This window comes from Oncorhynchus tshawytscha, unplaced genomic scaffold (assembly GCF_018296145.1).
Source record: "Oncorhynchus tshawytscha isolate Ot180627B unplaced genomic scaffold, Otsh_v2.0 Un_scaffold_1341_pilon_pilon, whole genome shotgun sequence".
Lineage (NCBI taxonomy): Eukaryota > Metazoa > Chordata > Actinopteri > Salmoniformes > Salmonidae > Oncorhynchus > Oncorhynchus tshawytscha.
In genome coordinates, this window is record NW_024609828.1 from 547,905 (window position 1) to 568,902 (window position 20,998).

Below are 20,998 nucleotides of genomic sequence, written 5' to 3' on the forward strand. Positions count from 1 at the left end.
GTTGTTACACAACTCCTTCCATTTAAAGAGCGCGTCCTCGTTTTAGCTTGTGACTCAACGTCTTATAGTAACGCGCTCACTGGGCAAGCACACGCAAGTTCGTGGATGCAAGGACCGATCTCACTTCTGACACCAATGTAATGAAACAGGCAGGGAGCAGGTGTCGAACCGTCAACCTTCTAGCCCGAAGTCCAGCTCTTATAAAGACTTATATCCGTGCTTATAAAGCCAGGGTCGTTACAGTATGTATTTATTATTTATTGAACTAGGCAAGTCAATTAAGAGCAAATTGTTATGTACAATGACAGCCTACCCCAGCCAAACTAGACGACGCTGGGCCACTTGTGTGCCGCCCTGTAGGTCTCCCAATCACGGCCGGTTGTGATACAGCCCAGGATCGAACCAGGGTCTGCAGTGACACCTCTCGCACTGCAGTGCATAAGACTGCTGGGCCACTCAGGAGCCCACGTATAGGGATAACGCGACTAGGCATCAGGATTTATGGTAAACAGATTTGCAGCAGCAGCGTGTATGATGATTGTAGGCCTATGTGAGTGGGGGTGTGTAGGGCCCTGTAAGTGTGCATAGAGACCGTGCAAAAATATCAAATTAATGAATCACTGGTTGCGTTAGGTTTCTCAGAAACTTTCAATTTACATCAAAATTAGAGATTTGGTTGTAAAAAAATCCTAACTGCTCCCAAGGTTAGGGTTTACAGTAGGGACGTCCCAAGGATCCATGAAAGCACTAACCGTTGGAGTTGAGGCTTTTATTTTGAAACCTCACTGTAAAGCAACCGGAAGTACACTTTAATTGGAGCTTTGAACAATCGACGTCATTCAGCAGTACCAGCCCACTGCTGCTGTCCCAAAGCAAGCACAAGTCTGAACTTTTCTCAAAGCCGATAGATAACAAACCGGATTGATTAAGGAAAGAGTGCGAGTCAACTGCACTTTTATACTCTCATTAAGGTTAATTGCAAGTGGAGTAATGTCATTTTGTTCCTTCTTCGGTGGTGAGGTCTTTAAAGACCACTTTAAAACTGGTAAAAGGCTCCTCAGCTAGCTAAGATAGCATTGAAGTTAGTCAGTTACAGTAGCTAAGCTAACTTGTAAACATGAGATTAGTCAGTAAAAGTAACTTCTACATCTGCTTTGCTTGCTGTTTGGGATTTTAGGCTGGGTTTCTGTATAAGCACTTTTGACATTGATGTAAAAAGGGTTTTATAAATACATTTGATTTGGGACGTTGTGGCACAACTATAACGTCTGGTATCTGTTACAGTAACGTTAGCCCAACTGTGTTGGACTATGACCTAACTTATGCTATGACCTAACTTATGCTCAATCAGTAGCTAACTAAAAGTAGCATGCTCTTGTAATCACTGATTACACAAGGGCCACGTTAAATTGCCAAACGTTTTCGAACGTTGCAGATAGAAATACCATGAATAGAGCCGTCGTGAGTCCTTATTCTACATGTCAGAGAGCCATGTTTGCTCTGCATGGCTAACATGTTTCTGTCTGAACGTTCCAAAACGTTACATTACTTCCGATTGCCCTCTGGCTCTTACCAAACCGTGATGGAAAATTGAACCACCAGCCAGTTAAACTGTAGCAACTTACTCCACTGGGCCAAGAAAACAAATGTAAACCAAACATTAGTAGTTGCAGTAACTATAAAGTATAATTGAAAATACAAATTGTATTATTTATAAGTATACAATGTAGCGCCAATACAAGTATATTTAGATCTTAATGTGGCCACTTATGTCATCATTTCTCCTAAATGTAGGTTTTGACATGTCCTCCTGTAACATCACTCAAAGAGAATGTGTTGAACATGAGTCCCTCCCCAGGGTTAATAGATGACAAACCGGTTTGGTTAAGGAAATAATGTGAGTCAACTGCACTTTTATCCATTGAGGATTGTTCCTGGTGGATTAATGACGTTTTCACTGGTCAAATCATCCTGTAACTTCACTCAAAGAGAATGTGTTGAACATACATCCTAGATCTACTTTTGGCTAATCTCACTGTAATCTTCTATCTCCCCAGGGTTGTATGTGTGTGCCCAGTGTGGACACCAGCTGTTCTCCAGCAGATCTAAGTACGAGCATTCCTCCCCCTGGCCTGCCTTCACTGAGACCGTCCTCCAGGACAGTGTGTCCAAGCACGAGGAGAGACCTGGGGCATTCAAGGTGAGATCCTCTCAGTTTGGGTGTGGAGTTGCATTGGACCAGAGTTGTGAAGTTTACCTTCGGTACAGATCTAAGATCAGCTAAGCTTCCCCTTCCCCAATCTTATCCATTAGTGGGGGAAATTCAAAACTAACCCAAGATCATTGTCTATGGCAGTGGTCACCAACCGATTGACTGGTCACCAACCGATTGACTGGTCACCAACCGATTGACTGGTCACCAACCGATTGACTGGTCGATCTTCTAGGCATTCGTAGTCGATCACCAAACATTTCTGTAGAAAAGCCAACGATAAAGGCTTGGGCTCCTTTATTTAATTGTCAGGGAATACAGCAGAGCTGCTGTTTTTATGATTGACTTCATGTTGAAGTTTTTATTCAGCACTGTCAACACTGTTTTTATTCAACACTTTTACAAAACATAAATACTCTTCTCCTTCATTCCACTCGCGCTGCAGCTGCAATGAGTTAGTAGCCAAGTGTGTCGCTAGGCCTGCGTCTTTATTATTAGCAGCTCATGTCTATTTTAATATCGATGAATATTTCACTTTCTCTGGTCATAAGAACAGCATGAGTTTGTGCATGAGGCAGAAATAATGTGTACCCTCTGGTCAGTGTCACTGGAGGAAGGTAGAGAGCAGGGACCGTGACAGACGGATGCTCTGCTGCTCTCTCCTTTCCTCCGCTGAGACTGACCATCAGTCTGCTGCTCTCTCCTTTCCTCTGCTGAGACTGACCATCAGTCTGCTGCTCTCTCCTTTCCTCCGCTGAGACTGACCCTCAGTCTGCTGCTCTCTCCTTTCCTCTGCTGAGACTGACCATCAGTCTGCTGCTCTCTCCTTTCCTCTGCTGAGACTGACCATCAGTCTGCTGCTCTCTCCTTTCCTCTGCTGAGACTGACCCTCAGTCTGCTGCTCTCTCCTTTCCTCCGCTGAGACTGACCCTCAGTCTGCTGCTCTCTCCTTTCCTCTGCTGAGACTGACCATCAGTCTGCTGCTCTCTCCTTTCCTCTGCTGAGACTGACCCTCAGTCTGCTGCTCTCTCCTTTCCTCTGCTGAGACTGACCATCAGTCTGCTGCTCTCTCCTTTCCTCCGCTGAGACTCAGTCTGCTGCTCTCTCCTTTCCTCCGCTGAGACTGACCACCAGTCTGCTGCTCTCTCCTTTCCTCCGCTGAGACTGACCACCAGTCTGCTGCTCTCTCCTTTCCTCCGCTGAGACTGACCACCAGTCTGCTGCTCTCTCCTTTCCTCCGCTGAGACTGACCACCAGTCTGCTGCTCTCTCCTTTCCTCCGCTGAGACTGACCACCAGTCTGCTGCTCTCTCCTTTCCTCCGCTGAGACTGACCATCAGATGCAGGTACTATTAATTAGTCCAGTAAAATAGAAAAATAGAAAATCTATTTCAATTAATGCTCAACTATGCCTCGCAACTGATCTATTTTGTTATCAAAGCTTGAGTTATGAAATATAATATGGTCTGAGAAGAACAATATTGGCAGGCCAAGCATATAGCCAAATATGCTATGATAATGTATTAGGTTTACTGCACAGAAACGTATAAAGTTAAGTCATATTTTTTAAATAATCTGAGCGGTAAATTTCGGCTTGCTTTTTGACTGCGAAAGTGATCGTGACAGAAAATATGGGTGACAACTTATCCCTACTCCATAGGGGTGTCCCTCTGTTGACTGTTCATTGCTAAGTAGTTGGTGGTCAATACACTGATGAGCCCATGTTCATTTTAACAGGATGTGTGTAGAGTATTGCATTCAATTTCTGCATTTCTAAGCAGTGTTTCATTTTGAACTTGGGAGGGTCCTAATAATCATGTTTGATATGTTGATTGTCCATTGAACAAAAATCGAAACGCAACTTTGTAAAGTGTTGGTCCCATGTTTCATGAGCTGAAATAAAATATCCCGACATTTTCCATAGGCACAAAAAGCTTATTATTGCAATTGGCATGCTGACTGCAGGACTGTTCACCAGAGCTGTTGCCAGAGAATTTAATGTTAATTTCTCTACCATAAGCCACCTCAACGTAATTTTAGAATATGTTGTACGTCCAACCGGCCTCACAACCGCAGACCATGTGTATGGTGTTGTTTGGGGGAGCGGTTTGCCGATGTCAACGTTGTGAACAGAGTTTTTATGAAGGAAAACACCTTTTTCTTGATAAAAATTTGGCACATAGAATTGACTTTACTATTGTACGGAGAGATGGAATCTCATAGTTGTGTGTTTCAGGTCCGATGTGGGAAGTGTGGAAACGGACTGGGTCATGAGTTTGTGGGAGACGGGCCAAAGAAAGGACTCTCACGTTTCTGAATATTCAGCAGCTCACTGAAGTTCGTCCCTAAAGGTACGGTTTCACTTAAATGATGTTGTCACGGAATGTCAAGCCAATTTGATTAGATTATAGTCAAAACATGTCAATGTCTCTGGTTGATACCTAACCAATCTGACTGAGCACACGTTAACCACTGGATAGTTAATGTTACACTTAAAAACGTTGAATTAAAATGTTGTCCTTTCTCTCTCCACAGATAAGGTAGATGGACAGTAAGGTGAGCAGCAGGGGTATGGAGTCACAGTGATGGTAGAGCAGTAGGATTGTCTGGAGTCTCTGTGCTGCTGAAGGTGTGCAGGACAGTGGATGAAGTGTCCTGGGATAAAGCCCACTTTGGGACCTCCAGGACACTGATGGTCAATGTCTTCGCTGGACAAGTACAGAGGAACTCCGACCAAATAGTCAGCTACATTATGCAATACTACACCATCATAATATAACAATGATACACAATCATAACACAGACAAGTACAAGGAGTTACACCATTACACAAAGATAGTCTGTCACTTAAATCATTGTTTTATTTTTTATCTTCACATTGTCAGTCAAATGGGGGATCACTATGTAGCCTTCATAGTGGTGAATGTAACTTCAAGATGTCCTAATTTATATATAGTAGTGAAAGCAAACAAAAGTGGCTCAATCTACCAATGTATGTTAATCAGTTCTATCAATGATGTTATGAGCCTCTTAAAGATAGACAGTGACGTAAATAAAACCTCAATGGTCTTAACGGTCACAATGTATAATATGCAAACAAAAAGAGAAATTAAACTGAGAAATAAAGATGTACTTTTATAGAAGATTACATTATTTGTTGGTTTATATTTGAAATTAAAATATGAAAATAGTTTTTCAGCCATCTTTATGACTAACACATCAATCAGGCCAGTATTTTTCTGTACTCAGCTCAAGAGATTAGCAGACCTGAAAATACTAAATTGTTAGTATATACTCAATCATTACTCAGGTTATACAACTAATCTTGTTCCACATCTTTCACAGTGAGTTTATTTGTATTTTTTTATGCATTATACTCCCACCTTGTGGCAGACATGAGACCACGCATCAGGACGGGCTTGTCATTTGGTCTGGCAATGAATGTGGGCTAGACTCACAAAACCCTTCAAAAATGCTAACCTGATATTTGTGCCTCTAACTTTATCACTCATCATTATTCACGATTCATTAAGGACTATCTGTAATCATGGTAGCATCCACATTCATGTAGAATTGTTTAGAAATATATTATATTCTGATTTACAATAAATGTGACTTAAAAATTACAATACATTGTTTACCATTCATTTCTATTGAGCACAAAATAATCTGAAACACAACCAAAACAAACACAATGCATCCAACAAGTTAGTAGAGTCACAAGCTTGATGTAATCATTGCTAACCTGAATGAGGGAGACTCCTATCTCCCTCGTTAACTTTAAGCATCAGCTGTCAGAGCAGCTTACAGATCGTTGCACCTGCACATAGCCCACCTGTAAATACCCCATCCAACTACCTCATCCCCATATTGTTGTTATTTATTTTTTTGCTCCTTTGCACCTCAGTATCTCTACTTGCACATTCATCTTCTGCACATCTATCATGCCAGTGTTTAATTGCTAAATTGTAATTACTTCACCACTATGGCCTATTTATTGCCTTACCTCCCTAATCTTACCTCATTTGCACACATTGTATATAGATTTTTCTATTGTGTTATTGACTGTACGTTTGTTTATTCCATGTGTAACTCTGTGTTGTTGTTTGTGTCTCACTGCTTTGCTTTATCTTGGCCAGGTCTCAGTTGTAAATGAGAACTTGTTCTCAACAGGCCTACCTGGTTAAATAAAGGTGAAATAAAATAAAATAATAAATTGTGTGCTAGGAATATGGGGCCAATTACTAAACTTCTGACTACTTTAATACACATATAAGTGAATTTGTCAAATACCCTCAAAGCCATTGAATCACTTCATGTCCAAAGTGCTGGAGTACAGAGCCAAAACAACAACACGTGTCACTGTCCCAATACATGTAGAGCTCACTGTATGTTCAGAATGGGGATATGAGCTCTTCTCCAGCATTCCTCAACATGGCCTGCTTTCTCTCAGACCATCCACCAGGACAGTGTGTCCAAATCCCCTGAGAATTGGGGACCAGTGAAGGTGTGTTGTGTGTGCAGTCAGAGAGGGACTGATTCACCCTTATGACCTACAGGAGGCCTAACGTGTGTAGGGGTTGTTTGTGACTTCGTGTGATTGTTGTCAGTGGAGGTTTTAGTTTTCCACCAACTCATTTTACAACAGAAGGTATTTAACATGTTTTATGTGTCCCCTTTTAACAAGGATACAGAATGTTAAAACAGAGGGAATCCTTCCTGGATGTGGTTTGTTTCAGGTCTGTTGTGTGGAAATGGACTGGGTCATGAGTTCTGATACGACGGAGCAAGAGAGGGACTCTGCTACTCCTGAATATTCAGCAGCTCACTCAAATTCATCCCTCAAGGTGGGAATTCAGTGTGTTTGACCTCTGTGAGCAGGAGTTATCCTGTGTAGAATATAACTCATTTGAAAAACAACACAAAGACACTAATGGAGGGTTAAGGAGGGTATTTTTGTATTCTCTGATATAGAGTACTATAGAATATACTCTGACCCTGCTCCCCAGCTCCCCTCTCCAATGTTAAGGTAGATATATATATATATACAGTAAGGTGAGCAGCAGGGGTAGGGAGTCACAGTAATGGTAGAGCAGTAGGATTGTCTGGAGTCTCTGAGCTGCTGAAGGTGTGCAGGACAGTGCATGAAGTGTCCTGGGATTAATAGCCTAAAAAGTAGTTAGATTGGCTTTTATAACACATAAGCCAATAGCCATCTATTAGACATTAAATACAGTGCTACTGATTTTTATTAAATACAAGTCATCACGTATGACAAGAAACACAAAATGAATGACTAATAATTGCCAAATAATCCTCTGTTAAAGTTCAACTCGGGAACTGTGTGTATTTCAATTGTTTTATCAATGTTTATTCACTTCTGAATCTCAGTCTCTTCAGCCACAGCGAGTGGGTCTTAGTTTATGATCTCTGGTAAAGAGGGACGTTGGTGTTGAATTACATTACATAGCCACTTCCACTGGAGACTGGAAAGTCCCACCTATTTCATTCGCTGAAAGGCCCGTCACTTCTTGGCAGACAGATACTCAGACGAAGCACAATGCTGGAAAACGATCTACATCCACTTAAACTAGTCCTGGCATCGTTCTATGACAAACACATAAGGTTTCATATTGAATTCAATAGGAGAAAACAGAGACAGAGAGAGAAACAGCCAGTTCCTTAATGTATCCATTGGCTGTATTATATAGCCGAAACATCAAGGGACTGACAATCTCTCTATCTCCTTCTCTCTCTCTGTTTTCTTCTATTCAGTTATTGGTAGCCTAATATTTAATCCCTTAGCTAAGTGGGCAGGGGAGAACACATGACAGGGAATCATTTAATCATATGTAGTTAGGCTGTTATAAGGTATTATATAAGCCAATTGTCATCTATAAGGCATTTATTCAGTGATTTTCTTCTTTGTCAAATATAAATGTTTATTCATTTACAAGTAGGATCTGATGGGTAACACTTTATTTTAAGGGTCCATAATAAACCATCAGGTGAATGGCCAAGACAAAATATTGAAGTGGCTTTGAACGGGATATGGTAGTAGGTGCCAGGGGGGTTTCACGCTCAACAGTTTCCGGCATGTATCAAGAATGGTCCACCACCCATAGGACATCCAGCCAACTTGACACAACTGTGGGAAGCATTGGAGTTAACATGAATGCTTTCAACACCTTGCAGAGAGGCAGCTTTTCTGTGATGTTTTCTGTGTTATAGGTGGCAGAGATGTGTCAATCAGTATATTGGACTTTTCTGTGATGTTTTCTGTGTTACAGGTGGCAGAGATGTGTCAATCAGTATGTTGGACTTTTCTGTGATGTTTTCTGTGTTACAGGTGGCAGAGATGTGTCAATCAGTGTATTGGACTTTTCTGCGATGTTCCCCAGCTCTGTGTTCTGTCTAATTAATTAATTAATTAATTAATAAACACAAACAATACAAAAACGTAACGTGAAAACCTAAACAGCCTATCTGGTGCAAACAAACAGAGACAGGAACAATCACCCACAAAACACTCAAACAATATGGCTGCCTAAATATAGTTCAGTCAGAGACAACGATAAACACCTGCCTCTGATTGAGAACCACTCCAGACAGCCATAGACTATGCTAGAAAACCCCACTAAGCCACAATCCCAAATACCTACGAAAAACCCCAAGACAAAACACACCACATAAATAACCCATGTCACACCCTGGCCTGACCAAAATAATAAAGAAAACACAAAATACTAAGACCAGGGCGTGACACATGGTTCTCAGTCATAAACAGTAGGGCATCATGTGAGCTGCTCTATGCATTGCATTTCTATATGGAACACTCAGAACATTGCCCCACCCACTTAATAAACCCCTGTTCAAACCCTTACTATCCTACAAGTTCTCCCTTAAAGTACATAAGTTCAGAATGTGGATATGAGCTCTTCTCCAGCAATTCCAACTTTGAGCATTCCTCCCCATGGCCTGCCTTTTCTAACACAAACAAAGAGGCCTATTTATAGACTTCATGACTCATTGGTCATTTGCTGCTCTACAGCACCACCACTGTTCTGTGCCATCTGGCAAACATTTCTAACTGCGTCAAGAGTATAAGAGCTCAACTCAGAGAGGACATTTGCTGAGAAACCAGAGTTGGGCTACAAGACATTGTAGGCTACCAAGAGTTGAAATGGGTCTTCCAGCCTTGGGTCTGATACCGTTTTTGGGGCCCCTTGCGTTTCCAGTAGCATTGGGAACAGTCGCAGTAGGGGGCTTTATATTGATTAAGGCGATTCATAAGAAACCTTCATATCATCCAGGAAGTCCCATAATAACACGTTCCGTGAAGGTAAAGTCAAATGAAGCTTCTGGAAATGAACCCACTGGAAATGCTGCCAGCAAGAAGACAGAAGGACAGCCGAGCAGCAATGAAACTACCATCATAATTGCTTACGGCCTTGGAGTGGTTGACACTTATAAAAAGTAGGTCTATCATTTTTTACATATTTCTATCAAGTCTTCTTTACTGAGTACAATGTGCCTTTTTATTCATAAGAGCATGGATAGGCCTATTATACCATTATTTTCATGATATAATTCCTATTACATTGTATAATTCCTTTTGAATTGACACAAGAATGATGTTAGCCCACTGATACTTCCTGTTCTATCCTCATAAGTGTTAAAAAAGGTAGACCATCTCAGTTTGGTCTGGGTAACTTTGGCATGGCAGAGGCAGACCATATTCCACCATTGGCTTCTCTGAGGATAGCCCGAAACCATGAACGACTGGATCGTCTCCTACAAGTGAATCCAAGGCTTCATGAGATGATCATGAGCCTTGATTATGACCCAACTGGACAGAACCTGTTAACCATGAGGGTTCTTTACCAGGATCACAGAGATGCTCTGACTACTGGAAACAGCAGGGAATCTCAAGTATCCAGGTGAATGCTTTTTAGAGTAGGCAACACCTTTTCTGTGTTATCGTGTATGGTTTAGCAGATATCAAGGAAAATACATTGTCCAGTTAAGGCAGAATAGCAAAATGTCCACCATGATGATGATGTGTAACGTCGTACATGGCACCGTAGTTATTCTCAGCCATCAAAACATAGGTGTGGTCATCACCTTTTCCGTTGTCATGTTTTCTGTGTTCTAGTCATCTGCTGGCAGAGACAATCGTAGACGGAGATGCTGCACTTATGCTGAGGAAGGCTTTTATCATGGGTCATCCTATATCTTCCTGGCAGCTCAGAGAAGACGCAGGTAAAAACATGGATTCTTTTCCTGTTCCCTCATCTTACAGTAGACACTGTAGATCTTTAGTGTCGCTTACAAAAGTAACATTTTCACTAAGTTTGTCTTAGTCGCTGAGTTTGCCTGTATGTTATATTAGGAGTATTTTACAAAAAAACGAAGATATGCATACAGTATATTTCTCACCAGTCCACCATTGATATGGTCTCAGAATATCATCATTTTGAATAATGGAGCATCAGAGCTAGACTAATAGAAAACTTGTTTAGTTCCTAGAATACTGTTATCAACACTTGCTCTTGCTTTCCTGGCGACTTGAAGCTAAATGCCTTCAATGTGTGGGACAATTTGGGATTTCATCAAAAATGGACTAATGAAAAACATATTTTTAAATAAAAATGCATAATTGCTTTTTGAGTAAAATGCCACTTTAAAGTTCAAATTTTCCCTATTTGAAACGATGTACTTATTCTAGGATTGGCCGCACCATATACCGATGGTAACATTGACATGTCTGATGAAGGAACAAGGCACTACTACAGATGTGGCTACATTGAGCTGGTCGAAGCGTACCACAGGAAGGGGATAATCAACAAGAATCAAGCAAAACAGCTCATTTCATGGGTGGAAAAAGAGATGCACCTGGACCGGGATACCCAAGAGTATAAGGAGATCCTTGATTACATTAAACGTCATGTTCGTGTTTTCCGGTGGTAGAAATGGCAAACAAACTCAGACAACACAGAGTAAATACAGATTGTGTAATCTAACATGCTGACCAGACCGGACACGTCGCGCGCGCGTCGCAAAATACATTTAGAAATACATTTATGTACGATAGCGCACGTGCATAGATGTTTGGGTCCGTGTAACGGGAGTTCCCAAGTAAAAAACGTTTCTATGATATGCAAATTATGGAATTCAGTATAGTTGGATTCTAGTTTGAAATATACTAATTCATGTTGCCATTCTAGAACTCATTGATTAATTTGCATGTATAAGGAAAGCATATGCTGGGGTCAAGGAAGGGTAGATAGGGATTTATGGAAAGTTACAGTGTAGAAAGTTCATATTCTGCTCCATGTTTCTAAGGAGGGAGTCGAAGGGCAATAGTCTCTGATAAGGCAGGCCAGCTGAGAAACTAGGGAGGGGCGAGGAATGCATCTTGAGGTCAAGTCAACAAATGAAGTGATAAGAAAACTCTGGGAGGCAGGCCAGAGAGACCCACCACAATGACTCTCCTACTTATGAGGATTCTGTGTTATGCACTATAGCCTGTTACCATATATGTGATTGAATATTATCTGCTGTTGGCTTGTGTGGATGTATGTAGGTGTTATGCAACATAGCTGATTTGAAACATTGTTAACAGTTTCAGGACCATGGGCCTTTCTCATGATGGAAAAATACAAAATAACATAAAAACGGACACATACAGAACATAGTGTAGCAAACCACAGACTGTTTTTGTTACAACTCAAACTTAACAATAACAGAAACCAGATATGTGATAACGGTATCTAGGGAATGAGCGCATAGATACTCGACACAGCAAGTTACATCTATCAACTGGAGCGCCCGGGGGCTGGTACCAGCTCGTACGACAACAATCAACGATAGGCTGGGTGAGTTTAAACCACGCCCAGTCTCTACTCTGACAGGCCGGCTCGGAAGCCGGAACTACTACTGTCACCAGGGTATATTATAATATCTTTGTCAGGAACAAGTCAGTTCTCTGTTTTGCCCTGCGAGGTGGGACAGAGAGCTTGTATATACGAAAATTGCATTTACCATTTATTGCTTAGCTACTAAAAAATACATAGTATACAATCGGCGACTCATTGTCATATTTATCCTGATACCAGATTCGAATTGACGCAACTCTAACATACTGCAGTCCTATTTCACACATATACTTCCATGCATGAAGGTTTTAGTATCAGGCAGTGCTATAACTACACCAGTGAGAGGGACAATTGCGTTTCTGCCTAGCAACAGCGATGTATTGGCTGTCTAGATGTGTAAGGACATTATCCCACATATTAGAAGGTAATAAATATATCTGCTTGTGTAATCATGCCTTGTCTTTGCAGCTGTATGACCCAGTGGGTGAATAAACTTGGTTTGAGCTTTGTGTAGTCGTCCGTTTGAGTTTTTGCTCCGTTTGTTCAGAATCTAACAGTATAAATATCATAATGAGGAGTATAATTTATTGTTCATAATTGTTGCAACGTTTTTTTGGCCTACTGTATAGTCTGTGCCTGGTTGATTATGTTCAGCAGTGTACTAGTAGTAGATCCAGTCTGCCTGTTGCATTTGGTAAATGTACAGCCTATAGATTCTCTGCAAAATGTTTAGATTTCCTGATTCTCTGCAGTTATTGTAACATTATGCAGTGTGCACTAGCTCAATGCCTGGGAAAACCGTCATTAAAATATCATCTATTTTGGAAGCAGCAGACAGTGAGTGGACATTACTTTCTTATTTGTATTAAATCTTCTGTTTGTCGTGTGTAAAGTTTAGCTGTTTGTAAAACCCTCTACTTCCACAGATCCTTCATCTACCTGAAGAGTGCAGTAGCAGGTGTCCACCTGTTGATGGTGCCGTCCTCCTTCATAATACAACTCTGAGGTCCTGGTAAATAAATGTGATCAACGCTGCTGTGTGTTTTGTCCATAATTATGACACACCAATGGACAATTGTAATGATGTACGCTGAGAGTCAGATTAAAAAGGCCATGAAAAGAGACAACATGATTCCTTGATCTCCATGTCAGAGAGACATGTTTGTTCCAAATAGCATATTTCTGTTTGAATGTGTGTACAGTATGTGGGTGTGTGCATGTGTGTATGTATCCAGGCAGTAATCACCCAGTAATGTATAAAATATCTCTTTCTCTTTCACTTAGAAACACACACACACACACTTAGAATTTGGACTCATTGGTCATATATTGCACAACTCCGCCCATCCCACAAGCCGCATGACAAACCTGTGTGTCAAGATTATAACTTTTCAGAGTTAAGATCAGAGAGGACACATTTGCTGAGAACCAAGAGTTGGGCTACAAGACATTGCAGACTACCAGGAGTTGAAATGGGTCTTCCAGACGGGCTGTTAGAGTTCTTGGGGCCAGTAGGGTGGGGGGCAGCAGCGCTGGTAGGGGTGGTTATATTGATTCAAGTGGTTAAAAAGAACAGAGAGGAGAAACGTTCTATTTCTCCAGGAACTCACAAGTGTTTTGGTGACGAGAGAACACGGTTGAAGGAGGAAAAGTCGAATGAAGCTTCTGGAAGAACTGGAAACTCTAGGAAGAAGAGAGTAGAACCGTGCCGTCATGCCGAACATGAGGATGACATAATGAAAGGTTACGGCCTTGGACATGTTCACAAATATAAAGAGTAAGTCCTTCATTTGGGTACATTTTTGTGTGGAGTTACAGGTAGACCAAGGCCTAATCTCATCAACCCAGAATCAATTACTGTGTGAGCGGAATACTTCAGCCATCTACATGATGTGTGTCAGTCTAAGTAACATAATAAAAATATCCCCATCAAAATCTGTCAGTTTAAACTGAAGATAACAGATATTTTGGCGTGGGCTGCATCTCAACCCACAGCATCCGCCTATGTCAGCGTTCCACATCTGTAGTGGAAGGTGGCCGAACTACAGACCATGAGACATCCCAAAACTCAGTCTTCTCACGAAAACGTCTGTAGCGTCCAGAAGGTTTGGCCTACAAACTTATAGAAAGTGGAGAATAAACACGATGGTGTTCTCTGTTTTTCTCTTTGACCCACACAAGTGTCCCAGTACTCGTCTGAAGTTAACCAATACAAACAATGGAAGTCTGATGGTAACCCATACAAGCTAATGGAAGTAGAGAGGTAGTTTTGTGCCCCCAAAAATAAGGTGTTAAATATGTGTAAAAAAAAAAATAGAAATCGCTACTGTCATTTATCTGCATGTCCAACCCTTATATTTAGCCTCACAGAGAAGTGTTTCAGCAGTTTATTTTCAGGACAACCAGGGCTACAAGTAAATGACAAAAACAGTAGCATTCATGAGTTTTATTGATGGATGTCAATAAGAAAAATAAGGTCCGCCAAACAAGAACCTGATTAAAAGCAATTTATAAGAATGTAGTAAGTATAGAAAGTGTTTGCTCATTGGGAAATTAATATTTAACTAGTCAGTGACAACTGTGTTGAGTTTGGAGTTTATAACAGCAACTATGTGAACTTATTAGAGTATTATAGACCCTATTGATTTCCTTTGATCTTCTATGTAGAATAACTCTTTACCTTCGAACTACTATTGTGTAGCTTGTGAGCGTTATAGAGCAAAACAGATTACAAGTACATGTTTGTGAGAGTCTCAATAGTTTGTAGCTCAAATCATTCGAACTCGAACAACGTTTTTGTGAGAAAAAACGCTCGTGAACCCCTTCGGGATCCGCAAACATTGCTACCGTTAATCACACAGACTAATGGTTACTATCAATGGACGCAGAAGAAATAGATGAACAACAAACACACAATGTTTAAAAGGGGTTAGATTAAAGTCTACTTTGATAGCTGAATACAATAGGCCTTGTTATGGATAGGCCTAGGACATAATGTTCATGACAGCATGTATATAATTCCAACCCCATTGACAAACTAATAATCTCGTCCACCAGCTGGCTCTCTGTCGAACCATATGGTTTCACAGGGCCTCAGAATGGAAGTTGAATAGTTGTCTATGGCAGAAGCGGATGAAACAACCTCTGGTTTTAATTGAATGATCTCTCAGTCCATCCTCTAGCATAACCCTTAGAACCTCCCCCCTACATTGTGGACTTCAAACGCCAGCACCACAAGTGATTTAAAGTGAGCTTAGAAAATCGGAAAGTATGCATTTTAGAAATAGTAATACGGTCAATGTGATTTAACATACATTTTCCTCGCCGATTTTTAAATATTTTTTAAGTCCCATCTACTGTCACAGGCTCGCTCTCCATTCCCGTCTCGATTTAGATTCACGCCTCATAATCGTGTGATTCACTCAGAATTTTAATTGATTAGCATTTCACTCAATAAATCCACACCCCCAGAATTCCAATTAGTCCCACACTGTTACCAGGCTCTACACGCCAGCAATTCGAGACTGGGGACGAGGTTAAACAAATTATGTAAACCTGACCTACTAATTCTTCTTCTCTCCTCATAAGTGACAAGAAATTTCGACCATCTTGGTGTGATAAGGAGAATGAAGGCATTACAGAGGCAGACCATATTCCACCTAAAGATTCTCTGAAGAAGGCCCTAAACAATGTACGACTGGATCGTCTCCTACAAGTGAATCCAAGGCTTCATGAGATGATCATGAGCCTTGATTATGACCCAACTGGACAGAACCTGTTAACCATGAGGGTTCTTTACCAGGATCACAGAGATGCTCTGACCACTGGTAGCAGCAAAGAATCTAAAATATGCAGGTGAATGCTTTAGAAATGCTCAAGGCTTTCCCCCGATATGTGTACAAGTTCCCTCCCCTTAACGATTGTAAATAGTTATTCATCCTTGAGCGCAGGGTTGGGGTCAATTCAGGAAGCATCATTTGAATTGAATTTCAATTGCAGGAAGTATAATTTAATTCAAAGCAATTCAAGCCAAATCAACTGAGACATGAAACAAATGTTTTATCCAAAGGATATGCCACTCATTAATGCAATAAATACACATACCATTCCAAATATTTGTTTTATTATATGAGATGTTAGAATGTTCCCTTCCATACTGTAGTGTTTGATGTAATGCATTCTTGCCAAAAATTATCTGATATTAAAAAATATTGAGGGATTTATTAATTATTATAGACAACCCACAATATGATCTTAGAATATTTGCTGACCACTGTAATTATTTAAAATTGTTTTAGGAGAATGCATTTTTTAAATTAAATGTATGCTACATGGTGTTGGTAACCCTACATGACAGCCTGGTCTCATAGTCTAGACGTAACATAGTGAATGTAAATCCGGGACACAATTTAGTATGACATGTTACGTTTGGTATGGTTACATAAGACAGATGGTAACTTAAGGCAAAAAATTAAAGTAGGGTGGTTGGTTGGGGTGGATGGGTGGGTGTTTCGTATTTTAGCTAATAAGCAACTTTTCAACTTACTACTTTTTTCTACTTTGCAACTACTTAGAATATTAGCTAACCCTTCTTCATCCCCTAACCCTAACCTTAACCCTTTTAACTAACTCTTCCCTAACCTGAACCTTAACCATTTTAGCTAACACGTTCCCCTAACCCTTTAATCTAACTCCTAATCTTAACCCTAACCTTAATTTCTAAGCCTAACCCCTAGCCTAGCTAACATTAGCTAATGTTAGCCACCTAGCAGGTATTATTGTACATTTTGTAACATATTGTGCGTTTTGCAAATTTGTAATATATTATGAATTGTAATTCGTACCATATCATACGAAATGGGTGATGGACATCCACAATTTAAGGCATATCATGCGAAATGTAACCTATCATATTAAATGGATACGTACAGAATAACACAATATGCTCTGAGACCAGGTTGTACATGATGTCAAAATAAACATTTCTATGGTGATAGAATAAATAAGCCATTTGAATTTCATTGAATTTCATGGAATTAAATTATACTTTAAATCTCATTCAAGATGAATTCAAATTCTGCTTCCTAATTCAAGAGTTAAATTCAAATTAAAGAGCAATTCTCAATTCAGAATTGACCCCAACCCTGCTTGAGTGGGACTGAACAAGTGTAAACTTAATTGGAAATTGGGGAAAAAAACAGAAACAACCTCTTACCCTTACAATGACAGACTTTTCTGGTTACAAATGATAAATTAACAAAATTCCTGAAAGTAACTGTTTTTTTAAAACCGTTTCCATTGAGGATTTTGAATGGCACATTATTTTTCTTTACAATCCGATTATACCTATCCCATATTTTCATAAAACCACAAGTTCCACGGGGGTAAGTGTAAGAGGTTGTTTCTGGACATTGCCTGTGCAGCTCCCCTGCTCTGTGTGTTATCTTTAATGCTTACCCCCCCTGTTCACAGGTGGATTTTGACACAAACAATGCTAAGCGGAAAAGATGATTGTGCAGTAAAAATGCTGGAGCAAGCTTTTATCATGGGTCATCCTATAGCTTCCCAGATGCTCAGACATGATGCTGGTAAAAAATATATATACATACAGTATATACACTACCGGTCAAACGTTTTAGAAAACCTACTCCTTCAAGGGTGTTTCTTTATTTTTACTATGTTCTATATTGTAGAATAATAGTGAAGACATCAACACTATGAAATAACACATATGGTATCATGTAGTAACCAAAAAAGTGTTAAAGTGATAAAGAAAAACCTTCAATGAGTAGGTGTTCTAAAACTTTTGACCGGCAGTGTATATTTTCCCCTCATCATATGGATATTTAGTGTTAAACATAAATCTTACAAAGGTATTCAGTATTTGCTTTTCCGTCAATGTTTTAGATTGTTTTATGAACTTGTAGTAGCCTAGGCACCCGATAGCGCACCCGGCGCTAGATCTGCACTATCATTTAGCATAGCTGCGGGAAGATGTTTGGGGTGAAGGTGCTGTGATTTGACATAGAAAAAGGCCCAGTGCACTACTTTGTGAGATTATTTGTTTTGTGTGTAATTTTTGTTTTATTATGATTTTTCAGTGGGTGCGCAGCACCCTCAGCACCTCTATGTCCTGCAGCTATGTCATTTAGGCTTGATGTGCATTCCCAGGTAATACATTCATGTCCCCCATGGACCAGCTCATACATAAAGCATCCTCCATTCAGGCTGTAAAGGCATCATTTTCCTCACTTTAGTGGCGAGAAGGTGGGCGGGGGGTGGAAACAGGGAAAAAATGCATACTTTCTTTATGAAACACCATTTCCATCACCATTTTTGTATTTTCTGATCATTTAGGATGTTGGACTCCTTTAATTGGCTGAACGCTGTGTGCAGCATCCTAAATTGTCTGAAAATATGAAAATGGTGGTGGAAAAAGGTGTTTCATAAAGATAGTATGCATATTTTCCCTGTTATTTTCTGCCTTTTCACCATTAAAGCTAGTTAACGAGGTAAACTATGCATTTGCAGCCTGAATGGAGGAGGCTTTTATATACGTGCCGTCTACAGGAGACATGAGTGTATTACCGGATATGCACATCAAGCCTAGCTAGATAATTGATAGTGCAGATCTAGCGCCCGTGCACTATTGGCTGCCTAGACAAAATGTGTAGTTGAGAAGGACTAGTGTTTGAATCACTAACATTCATTCTCTCAACGTGTAAAAATCCCTTGTAAATGTGAAAATATGCACTCTTATTGTAGGATTTGTTGACGCCGCACTACGTACCGAGGGTAAAGTTGACATGTCTGATGAAGGCACAAGGAGCTACTACAGATATGGCTACACTGACCTGGTCAATGAATATCTCTACAAGGGGATAATCAACGATGGTCAAGCAAAAGACCTCAAAATATGGGTGAAAAGAGAGATGCACCTGGACCGGGATACCGCAGAGTATAAGGAGATCCTTGAAGACATTAATGATTTCTATGACTGTTTTCATATGTTGTAGGCTTACTCTTACAGCAGTATCCAAGGGGAAAGAATCAAAAGTATACCTTCCATCACTTATCGATCATATTTTGGAGTAGCCTACAATTTCATGAATTTCATGTTGATAATCTCATCTTATAATTATAATGTTTTGCTTTACAACATGATTGGTTGATCCACAGATGTTGCAATCTCTATTGCACTCCACACTGCCCTTTCCCACCTGGACGAAAGGAACATCTATGTGAGAATGCTGTTCATTGACTACAGCTCAGCGTTCAACACCATAGTACCCTCAAAGCTCATCACCAAGCTAAGGATCCTGGAACTAAACACCTCCCTCTGCAACTGGATCCTGGACATCCTGACTGGCCGCCCCCAGGTGGTGAGGGTAGGTAGCAACACATCTGCCACGCTGATCCTCAACACTGGAGCTCCCCAGGGGTAAGTGCTCAGTCCCCTCCTGTACTCCCTGTTCACCCACGACTGCATGGCCAGGCACGACTCCAACACCATCATTAAGTTTGCTGACGACACAACAGTGGTAGGCCTGATCACCGACAACGACGAGACAGCCTATAGAGAGGAGGTCAGAGACCTGGCCGGGTGGTGCCAGAATAACAACCTATCCTTCAACGTAACCAAGACTAAGGAGATGATTGTGGACTACAGGAAAAGGAGCACCGAGCACGCCCCTATTCTCATCGACGGGGCTGTAGTGGAGCAGGTTGAGAGCTTCAAGTTCTTGGGTGTCCACATCAACAACCAACTAGATTGGACCAAACAAGCCATAAGACTCCTGAACAACCAAATGGTTACCTGGACTATTTGCATTGTCTGAGTTACAGTTCATATGAGGAAATCAGTCAATTTAAATGCATTCATTAGGCCCTAATCTATGGATTTTAAATGACTGCGAATACAGATTTGTATCTGTTGGTCAAAGATACCTTTAAAAAATGGGCCTCAAAATAGGCCTTATTTCTGTGCATTCAAATTGCCATTGATAAAATGCAATTGTGTTCATTGTCCGTAGCTTATGCCTGCCATACCATAACCCCACTGCCACCATGGGGCACTCTGTTCACAATGTTGCCATCAGCAAACCGCTCGCCCACATGACACCATACACGTGGTCTGCGGTTGTGAGGTCAGTTGGACGTAGTGCCCAATCCTCTAAAACCACGTTGACGGCGGCTTGTGGTAGTCGCCTTCTGTACTCCCTGTTCACACCCGACTCCAACACCATCATTAAGTTTGCACAACAGTGGTAGGTCTGATCACCGACAATGATGAGACAGCCTATAGGCCAGGACAACAAACTTTCCCTCACTGTGAGCAAGACAGAGGAGATGATTGTGGACGACAGGAAAAGGAGGGCCGAACATGCCACCATTCACATCGAATGGGCTGTAGTGGAGCAGGTCGAGAGTTTCATGTTCCTTGTTGTCCACATCACCAACAAACTAACATGGTCCAAACACATCAACACAGTCCTGAAGAGGGCACAACAAAACCTTTCCCCCTCAAAAAAGATTTGTCATGGGTCCCAGATCCTCAAAAAGTTCTACAGCTACACCATCGAGAGCATCCTGACCGGTTCTATCACATCCTGGTATGGCAACTGCTCGGCCTCCCACCATAAGGCGCTACAGGGGGTAGTGCGTACGCCCAGTACATCACTGGGACCAAGCTTCCTGCCATCCAAGACCTATATGCTAGGCAGTGTCTGAGGAAGGCCCAAAAAATTGTCAAAGACTCCAGTCACCCAAGTCATAGACTGTTCTCTCTGCTACTGCACGGCAAGCGGTTCCGGAGCTCCAAGTCTAGGTCCAAAAGGCTCCTTAATTAACAGCTTCTATCCCCAAGCCACAAGACTGCTGAACAATTAATTAAATGGTCACCCTGACTA

At 41.0% G+C, this 20,998-nt stretch overlaps 3 protein-coding genes across 3 annotated transcripts; all 3 read left to right on the top strand.

Moving 5' to 3' along the window:
* Positions 1-833: 833 nt before the first annotated feature.
* Positions 834-5,837, top strand: msrb1a (methionine sulfoxide reductase B1a). Its single transcript, XM_042319206.1, has 4 exons — positions 834-1,045; positions 2,058-2,200; positions 4,448-4,562; positions 4,747-5,837. The coding sequence occupies exons 1-4, from the start codon at positions 991-993 to the stop codon at positions 4,764-4,766; spliced, it is 333 nt and encodes a 110-aa protein (XP_042175140.1). The 5' UTR covers positions 834-990; the 3' UTR covers positions 4,767-5,837.
* A 3,447-nt stretch (positions 5,838-9,284) lies between these two features.
* LOC112239612 lies at positions 9,285-12,598 on the top strand. The gene is made up of 4 exons (XM_024408047.2): positions 9,285-9,687; positions 9,885-10,151; positions 10,367-10,473; positions 10,940-12,598. The coding sequence occupies exons 1-4, from the start codon at positions 9,395-9,397 to the stop codon at positions 11,179-11,181; spliced, it is 909 nt and encodes a 302-aa protein (XP_024263815.2). The 5' UTR covers positions 9,285-9,394; the 3' UTR covers positions 11,182-12,598.
* Positions 12,599-13,457: 859 nt separating this feature from the next.
* LOC121846131 lies at positions 13,458-19,353 on the top strand. Its single transcript, XM_042319194.1, has 4 exons — positions 13,458-13,866; positions 15,678-15,944; positions 17,562-17,677; positions 18,855-19,353. The coding sequence occupies exons 1-4, from the start codon at positions 13,562-13,564 to the stop codon at positions 19,103-19,105; spliced, it is 939 nt and encodes a 312-aa protein (XP_042175128.1). The 5' UTR covers positions 13,458-13,561; the 3' UTR covers positions 19,106-19,353.
* Positions 19,354-20,998: the final 1,645 nt, after the last annotated feature.